General features: G+C 39.9%; 1 protein-coding gene across 1 annotated transcript in view; it reads right to left on the reverse strand.

Moving 5' to 3' along the window:
* Window positions 1–10,085, reverse strand: part of LRRC36 (leucine rich repeat containing 36) — a 58,878-nt gene that overhangs the window by 38,216 nt on the left and 10,577 nt on the right. The window contains exons 2-4 of the mRNA XM_011932061.1: window positions 7,507–7,634; window positions 2,558–2,750; window positions 1,397–1,493 (exon numbers count right to left, since the gene is read on the reverse strand). Coding sequence (XP_011787451.1) covers window positions 1,397–1,493; window positions 2,558–2,750; window positions 7,507–7,634 — 418 coding nt within the window. The remainder of the gene's footprint in view (window positions 1–1,396; window positions 1,494–2,557; window positions 2,751–7,506; window positions 7,635–10,085) is intronic.

The raw sequence follows: 10,085 nt of genomic DNA on the forward strand, positions 1-10,085 counted from the left end.
TCTGTCTCAAAAAAAAAAAAAAAAAAAAAAAACATACAATGGATCAGAGCAGAGACAGGCAAAGTCACTGGGAAAGGGAAGGATCTCAAGCCAATGGGCATTGACTTCATTCATTCATCATTCAATACATTATTTCTTAGCATCGTTTGTATTCCAGACACGGTTCTAGCAACTAGGGATACTGTAATAAGCAAGACCAACAAGATCCTTGTTCTCATGGAGTTTACGTTCTAGTAGTAAAGGTAAAAGCAATAAACAAACAAAAGACTTATTCTGGAGAATAATGTAAGAATAATGTTGTGGGGACATGTTCATGATATCCTGTTAAATTAAAAATGGTGAGCTAGGCAGTGGTGTGCACCTGTAATCCCAGCTACACAGGAGGCTGAGGCAGCACAATCACTTGCACCCGGGAGGTGGAGGTTGTAGTGAGCCAAGATTGCACCGCTGCACTCCAGCCTGGGTGACAGAGCAAGACTCCGTCTCAAAAAGAAAAAAAACAAAAACAAAAAAAAGGATATTTACCAGCATATAATGAAGGTTTCTTTCTGAATGGTAGTATTATGAATTACTTACTTTATCCCTTGTGTTTTTTCTCTGTACTTTCCAAATTCTCAATAATAAGCATGTATTACCTTTGTCATCAGAAAAAAATACTGATATATCTATATATGTCTATAGTACAAAGGATACCTGGAAGGATGTATACCAAACATTACTAATAGTTAACTCTCAGTTGTAGGATATGAAGTGACTTTGACTTTTTTCAGTGTACTTTTCTGTATTATTAAAATTGTAATGGACTACTATCTATTTTTTAAAAATAATAAAGCTACTTTTTAAAAAGCATAGGTTTGGGGGTAGAAGATAATGGTACCTTCTTTTGATAGGATTTTAGTAACAAGAAATGGACAAAGCTACCATTCAGAAATTTTAGAGCCTCAAGGTTTATTCACTTTTTGTTTTGAAGAGAAATGCTTCTCTTCCCTTCCTTTAACAAATTTATCTCTAACAATCTTGCCCATGGTAATGTAATCCTAATTCAATAGGAAAAGATCAAGAACTGATTGATAACTCTACCAAGAAAGAGTTGGTAAGCATTTATAGGAATAAGTAATCTCATAGTATCCCTATCTATAACCTGTGAACAACAACTTTAGAGAATTTATAACAATTATACCCAAAGTTCAAGAAAACAGGAATGTACCCAACTGAGGGCCAGATTATCATCCCAGATAAATCTCAGCTTTTGCAGAATAAATACTTTTATTCCTGATCTGAGGATTCTTACAATTTGTGGGAAATTTCTGTTGGAAAATGAAGAAAGCTAAGCAGGAATTCACTATTTCCTATGTCCAGAACCAAACTTTAAAAATTTTGTAAAGAATCTTCTTACCTTTTTTCCACCTCTAAAAGAAAATTTTCACTGTTGCCCAACTGACTAAAATGCAGCTTGGCAGCTTTTCTCTCACCTTCACGTACAGTTCGATCATCTGGAGGCAAAAACCGTGGTCTGAGCATGTTTCTTTTTTTGGCATAATCATACTAGTAGTTAATCAGAAAACCATATTCACAGAGGAAAAATTAAGACCAGTCTTATCTTGGTGTGTTAGAGACAGGTCACAAAACAATGCTATTATGTTGTCACTGCAGCAGGCAGTAACTCAGGGAGACTGCGGGGAGCCATAGCGACCACTGCCTCACAGTTGTAACTACCCTTCAGGAAAGCAGAGCTTGGACAGTAAACAATTCAAAGGCCTAATGTTAGGGCAGAAAGTTATACCATTGTCTGAAAGAGTTTACTTAGTTTCCCTACAATGAGTTTCCCAGGACCATGTGAAATCCAACTTTGTATCAATAAGAAATATATACTCAACAATAAAATTATAAGAAAGTCCAGCCTGGGCAACATGATGAAACCCCATCTATACAAAAAATACAAAAATTAGCTGGGCATGGTAGCGCATGCCTTTAGTCCCAGCTACTTAGGAGACTGAAATGGGAGAATTGCTTGAGCCCAGGAGGTCCAGGCTGCAGTGAGCCAAGATCATGCCGCTGCACTCAAGCCTGGGCAACAGAGTGAGACCCTGTCTCAAATAAATAAATAAATAAATAAATAAGTAAGTAAGTAAGTAAGTAATAAAGTAAAATAATAAGAAAATACAGACCAGCTCATTTGAAGGAATATTTCCTGTTTCTTGCCAACTAAGCCCCAAATAAATTGCATTAGCTTTCTATTGCTAATACAGTTGCAAAGTTGGGGCACCTGGAAAAATAATTCTCAACCTGGAAATTTTGTGTTGAGGAGGAAGTGGTGGTGAAACCATCAACTGAAGAAAACTAAAGCTGGAAGTAACTGATAAAATCATAGACTGTCATTCAATAAACAATAAAAGAACTCGTCATACATCCTGCCAACACAAAAGAGTTACATAAATATTGACTAATAAACAAATATATCCTGCCAGTGCACACTCTGGGCCAACATCCAAAAGGTTAAGGGGCAGCTGATTTAAAGTTAGATTCTGTGGAAAAGAACAGAGAAGGAAGGTCTTACCTAATTTCTCCAGAGTTTGTAGTGTGTATACAGCAAAGAGCCTATAATCTGTATCTTTCCTTACAACAGGATTAAGTCTCAAATCCAGTTCTTTGAGGAAGGGTAACGGTTGTAGACGGGACACTTCCACTAATGAAGGAATGTTGTTATAATATAAATTCAGGTCTTGGAGTGAACATAAATACTGGATTCCCTACAAGGAAAACACCACATTATGAAATGGCATATTGGTAAAGACTAGGAACCTCATAGATAAAGGTGGAAATATATGTTACTTTCCATCCTTAAACATGTTATCTGAGTCCCCAGTGAGAAAGGCAGGGCTGGAACTCCCACTTAAATTGTCTGAAAATAAGACCACTGCAGTCCATGAGCACTGGGTGTTCCATACATTAAATAATTCACATATATAATACATTTCCTTCTTTACAAAATCTGACATTCAAATATCTGCAGTCAATTCTCCACTTCTGTTGGCTCTCCAATTATTCTCCCAATGCAATCCAATCCCTCACAGTGGTTTCCCAGTGGCCAAGCCACATTAGCATTCTCTCACTTTTGTCCCAACCCCTCTCCTGATGCCACAAGCACCTTAATTTACAAGAAGGGAGGTAAGCAAAAAAGCTGGTTCTAGGGGAAAGGGGCATGGTTAAAAAAAAAAAAAGTGTGTGTGTGTGTTGTGTTCTTTTATCTCAGTGCCTCACTTATATGGTCAAAGGACTATTTAGGGAAACAAAACAATGCTATCTCCAAGTCCTCCCTCCTGGACCAGTCTAGGCTTCCTCTTGTCTTTGTTTTCCTCTTCAGAGTTCCTGCTACCACACAAGCTTCCCATTTAATCAATCAGTCAGATCTCCTTTGCAGAAATGTTCTTCCTTGTTCAGTTCTCTTTCTGTGGATTTAGCAACCCCACCCTCTACCTAACTGGCAACAGTACAATCAGGACTGGCAAACTTGAGAGGAAAAGCCACAATTTTCTTCCTCTGTTGAAACCTGCTATTGAAAAGATTTATTTCATCTTTATGTAGTTAGCTAGTTAGCTGCTTTTGCCCAATACTAAGTTTCAGGACAATTTCAAAACATGTACATATATGTATAATCACGTACTTTTTTTTTTTTTTTTTTTGAGACAGCATACCACTCTATCGCCCAGGCTGGAGTGGGCATGATCAGAGCTCACTGCAGCCCTGACTTCCTGGGCTCAAGTGATCCTCTCGCTTCAGCCCCTGAGTAGCTGGGAATACAGGCATGTGCCACGACACCTGGCTAACTATTTTTTGATTTTTAGTAGAGACAACATCTCACTATGTTGCCCAGGCTGGTCTTGAACTCCTGAGCTCAAGCAATTCTCCTGCCTTGGCCTCCCAAAGTGTTGGGATTACAGGCATGAGCCACTGTGCCTGGTTAATCATATACTTTTAATAGTAAAAATGAAAAAAAAAAAAGAGTAAAAACGCTTTCCATAAAAGGAATTCTGTCACTGATAATTATTTCAGAAAGGTGAAATTATTTTCCATCATGTATTTATAAAATGATGTTTTTATTCTCCTCTCATTTAAAATTATCATTTTCTCATTGCAAGAAATTTAGAAAATGCAAAGACACAAAACATTCCCAACACAACCCTGTTTATACTTTGATGAATTTCTTTCTGTTTTTTTTTTTTTCTCCAATTCCATCAACTTCCATATTGTTAATGGGTCAGTGGTGAGGAATAGCTATCAATGCCCTTGGCCTCACTCTCAGGGCAGTGCACCATTAGGACTGTCTTTCATGGTCTAATGGCCCAGCTCAACTTTTTTTTTTTTTTCTGAGACAGAATCTTGCTCTGTCACCCAGGCTGGAGTGTAGTGGCACGAACATGGCTCACTGCAGCCTTGAACTCCTGGGGCAAGGGATCCTCCTGCTTCAGTCTCCCAAATAGCTGGGATTATAGGCATGCACCACCAACTATGGTTTTTGTTTGTTTGTTTGGTTTTGTTTTGTAGAGACAGGGTCTTGCTTTGTTGCCCAGGCTAGTCTCAAACTTCTTGCCTCAAGTGATCCTCCTGCCTCAGCCTCCCAAAGTGCTGGGATTATAGACATAAACCACCACACCTGGCTCAAGTAGTCTTTTAAGGTCTCTCAGTGTAAAATTAAGGAAACACGGCCAGGTGTGGTGGCTTACGCCTATAATCCCAGCACTTTGGGAGGCCAAGACGGGTGGATCACGAGGTCAGAAGATCGAGACCATCCTGGCTAACACGGTGAAATCCCGTCTCCACTAAAAATACAAAAAACAAAAAAAAATTAGCCGGACGTGGTGGCGGGCACCTGTAGTCCCAGTTACTCAGGAGGCTGAGGCAGGAGAATGGCGTGAACCTGGGAGGCAGAGCTTGCAGTGAGCTGAAATCGTGCCACTGCACTCCAGCCTGGGCAACAGAGTGAGACTCTATTTCAAAAAAAAAAAAAAAAAAAGAATTAAGGAACACTTTCTTATCCTCTCACTTTTACCAGTTGGCATGAATTTATGTATTCCCCAAAGTTATACTACGAATAATCGAATAATCACAAAACATTTTCTCCCAGGAAAATTAAACAAAGGGATTCAGAGCTGTTAAAGATTAATATAAAATCACAGATGCGGCTGGGTGTGGTGGCTTATGCCTGTAATCCCAGCACTTTGGAAAGCTGAGGTGAGCAGATCACCTGAGGTCATGAGTTTGAGACCAACCTGGCCAACATGGTGAAACCCTGCCTTTACTAAAAATACAAAAATTAGCTGGGTGTGGTGGTGGGCACCTGTAATTTCAGCTACTCAGGAGGCTGAGTCAGGAGAATCTCTTGAACCTGGGAGGCGGAAGTTGCAGTGAGCTGAGATCACACCGCTGTATTCCAACCTAGGCGACAGAGACTCTGTCTCAAAAAAATAAATAAATAAAATAAAATCATAGATGCAAAAAATATAGAAAATTAACATTACTGAGTGCTTCCTATATGCCAAGCACTGCACCAGGAGTCTTATATATGTTCTATTTGATTACATGTGTTAACTTGATTTTTTTTTTTTGAGACGGAGTCTCACTCTGTTGCCCAGGCTGGTGTGTAGTGGTGTGATCTTGGCTCACCGCAACCTCCGCCTCCCAGGTTCAAGCAATTCTCCTACTTCAGCCTCCCAAGTAGCTGGGACTACAGGATCTCGCCACCACGCCTGGCTAATTTTTGTATTTTTAGTAGAGACAGGGTTTCACCATGTTGGCCAGGTTGGTCTCGAACTCCCGACCTCGTGATCTGCCCGCCTTGGCCTCCCAAAGTGCTGAGATTATAGGCATTAGCCACCGTGCCCAGCCAACTTGATTTTTTTTTTTTTTGAGACGGAGTCTCGCTCTGTTGCCCAGGCTGGTGTGTAGTGGTGTGATCTTGGCTCACTGCAACCTCCCAGGTTCAAGCAATTCTCCTGCCTCAGCCTCCTGAGTAGCTGGGATTACAGGCACCCACCACAATGCCCGGCTAATTTTTGTATTTTTAGTAGAGACAGGGTTTCACCGTGTTAGTCAGGATGGTCTCGATCTCCTGACCTCGTGATCCGCCCACCTCGGCCTCCCAAAGTGCTGGGATTACAGGCGTGAGCCACTGCGCCCGGCCAATTTTTAAAAATAGAGATGGGGTCTCACTATATTGCTCAGGCTGGTCTTGAACTCCTGGGCTCAAGCAATCTGCCTGCCTCAGCCTTCCAAAGTACTGGGATTACAGGTGTGAGTCACCATGCCTAGCTCTAACTTGATTAATTTTCATAAGTTTTTCACCCAATTTACAGAAATGGAAAGAAAGGAAATATAAAAACAAATTACAGCAACGTTCACTTAATTATTTAACCTGAAAAAGAATAAACAAACAAAAGAGGAGACCTAAGTAACTCTGAACTAATACTTTCTTTTTATGTTTTATCTTTTCATTTTTCAAATCGGATCTTCTCACCTGTGAAAGAACTAATCCTTTCTGAAACTGATAGGCCAAATATAAATGGCTGCTAAAAAATAGTCTAAAGACCTAGTTGAACTTGGAGTTGCTGTAGAGTCCTAGATGGAAATTTGATCTTTTTGGGGCTTTTAATCTTTTAGGCCCTTAGCTAAACCTTGGGATTGGGTCTGGATGTGTTGTTGAACAAATATCCCCTAGGAAGTGCAAAACCGGTAGATGACCCAGGAGATCGGTAACTAATCCTGGATAGCATCTGTGAGTCTTTGTCACCCTCGATCTTGCATAGAAGGGCTTTGCCAAGACACGTACAGAGCTTGGGCAAAATGGGAACATGTCGAAGAAGTAGTATTTGAGGGTCTACCACAAAGAAAACAAAACTTCCATCTCTGTGTGCACACTTACATTTGTAGAGTTCTTTGTGCGTGTTTGCTAATCCACACGCACACTATTCATGCTTGGTCCCTCCTGCCTTCCTACACTGTCCTCTGCTCCACCATCCCGACTTAAATTTTTCCAAGACTACACCTTCCTTCTCCTCATAGAAAAAACCCACAACAACAACACAGGCCTGTGTTTCTCCATGTATGCTCCATGTACCATTATCATCAGAATCCCCTGAGTATGTCCTGAGCCTACCCTAGACCTACTAAATCAGACCAACTCTCACAGTAGGGACTGAGAATCTGTACTTTTACAAGTGTTCTTCATAATTTTTATACACATTAAAATGTATGCATTTGCCCTAGACAGTGATATCTTAATATAGTTTTCCCAGAGTATAAAATAAATTCCCCCCCCAATATTTTATAACAAACAATTTAAAATATACTGCAAAGTTGAAAGAATTTTATAATAAATAATTAAACTTAGTTGGGAATCATTTAAAGGGAAGGTCCGATATTCCCCAGGATGACATGATTTATCTCTTATTTCTTCCCATCAAAAAGTAAATTGGGCAGACCTGGCTGGTCATAGAATATAGAACTCACCTTAAGGCTAGTGATCAAATTCCTTGATAAATCTAAGGATCGGAGATTTTTAAAATTTCTGAAGGCATCACCAATGGAATGGATTTTTCCAGCATAAGATCCCTGCAATGAAAGAGACTCCACCAGTTCTGAAAAGAGATCATCAGTAGATATATTATGATCCCTGCTTGGATAAACAGCAGAATCAGTGAAAGTAGGCCTTTCTTCCTCCCATATCTCAACTGTGAAAGGCCCTATATCCAAGCCTCATAAGATCAGATCTTCTTTTTAAAAGCAGCAATACGGTCTAATATAGTGACATTGAACGTTAGTTTTATAGAGCCCTTGGGTTTTTCTAATTTCCCTGAACGATGTACTAAAATTCCCTGAACGATGTACTAAAAGTCTCCAAAAGTTCTCGAAACAAAATTGCAAAAAATATTCAGCAACCCCACTTCTAGGATTCAGCCCTATGGATAAGAGCCACAAAATTTTGGCAGGTTATATAAAATATAGCACAAAGATGTCAATTTCAGAGAAGTTTTAAGATAGTTAAAAAAATCAAAAAGAAAGAAATAGAAAACTGTCAAAGGTCCATCGGTAGAAAAATATAACTAGACAGCCTAAATAATAGTACATTGATACAAAAGACAATATACTACATCTGAGACCTTGTTCAAGTCACTTAACCTCTCTGTGCATCAGTTTCCTCATCTGTAAAATGGGGGTAACAATGGTACTTAATTCATAAGGTATTACAAGAATTAAATTAATATATATGTACAAAACATACAACAGCCCCTGGCCACATGGTAAGTGCTACACAAGTGTTAATTACCATAACACAGTCGTTAAAAAGAATGAGGTAGATTTATAGATGCTCACATAGAAAGATCTCTAAGAAATTAAGTGATGGAAAATATGACTTTTTTGCATGTATAACTTTTTAAAGAGAGAGAGAATGTGTGTGTGTGTGGAATATACATATAAACACACACACACACACACACACATATATATATATATATGAGAAGAAGTAGAGAAAAGTCAACTAGACTTCTTTTTTCTATTTTTTTGAGGAGTCTCACTCTTTCACCCAAGCTGGAGTGCAGTGGCATGATCTCAGCTCACTGCAACCTCCACCTCCAGAGTTCAAGTGATTCTCTTGTCTCAACCTCCCAAGTAGCTGGGAATACAGGTGTGCACCACCACACTCTGCTAATTTTTGTATTTCAGTTAGAAATAGGGTTTCGCCAAGCTGCTCTTGAACTCCTGACCGCAGGTGATTAACAAGTCTCAGCCTCCCAAAGCGCTGGGATTACAGGCATGAGCCACTGAGCCTGGGCATCAACTAGACTACTAACAGCACTGAAAAGAGAACCTCAAAATTGTCAGTAAGAACTCACTAGCAAGGATGGTAGGCCAAACTGAGAATAGCAACCAAAACTGGAAGAGAGGTCTACAGAATCCAATTTGCAGATAAGTGCCAGGAGACTGCACTGAAATGAGATCTTAAGGTGCTAGAGAAGTCTGGGTCCTATAAACTTTATTTTATTTTATTATTTATTTATTTAATTTATTGAGATGGAATCTCACTCTTGTCACCCAGGCAGGAGTGCAATGGTGCCATCTTGGCTCACTGCAACCTCCACCTCCTGGGTTCAAGTGATTCTCCTGCCTCAGCCTCCCAAGTAGGTGGGATTAAGGTGTGCACCACCACGCCTGGCTAATTTTTGTACTTTTAGTGGAGACAGGGTTTCACCATGTTGCCCAGGCTGGTCTCGAACTCCTGAACTCAGGTGATCCGCCTGCCTTGGTTTCCCAAAGTGGTGGGATTACAGGCGTGAGCCATCCTGCCCGGCCCCCATAAGCTTTAAAAAGTCATAAACCAAAGATCCCTTTCAGGACAAGACCCATACCAGGGAGAAATTAGTGGGAGTAGAATCTACATTGAATGGAGCAGGGACATAGATGAAAAGGAAATAAAAGGTCCAGATATGAATAGGGGAGGGAAGCAGAGTGGACGGATCTCAGGAAGCATGTAGTATTTTACACTACTTTGTGAACACAACAGAAGAGGGAGATCCAAAACCTTGAAACTAAAAAAGCTATTCTGGCCCACCTTTCCCACCTAAAAGTGTACGAAAACTTAACTGCACTTAAAGAGCCACAGAAAAGGATTATAGTCAAATCTTATATGAGATTATTATTTTTTAAAAAGGAGTAGAATAATACCCCTAAAATTAAAAGCACTCCAGAAAGATACATCCACCAATGAAAACTGTAACTTAATATTTCAAAACAAGCTTAAAGACATCATAGTGATGTAGCAGCTCTCAAAGTATGGTCCCTAAACCCCTGGAGGTCCCTGAGACATGTACAGGGGTCTACAAAGTTAAAACTACTTTTAAAAAAGTATTTTCATGATAATATGAAGACACTAATTGCCTTTTTTTTTTTTTTTTTTTACAGTATTAATATTTACACTTACGGTACAAGAGCAAAAGCTACTGACACCTTAAGAATGAATCGGCCGGGCGCGGTGGCTCAAGCCTGTAATCCCAGCACTTTGGGAGGCCGAGACGGGCGGATCACGAGGT

The sequence above is a fragment of the Colobus angolensis genome, unplaced genomic scaffold (assembly GCF_000951035.1).
Source record: "Colobus angolensis palliatus isolate OR3802 unplaced genomic scaffold, Cang.pa_1.0 Scaffold93, whole genome shotgun sequence".
In the NCBI taxonomy this organism is placed as follows: domain Eukaryota; kingdom Metazoa; phylum Chordata; class Mammalia; order Primates; family Cercopithecidae; genus Colobus; species Colobus angolensis.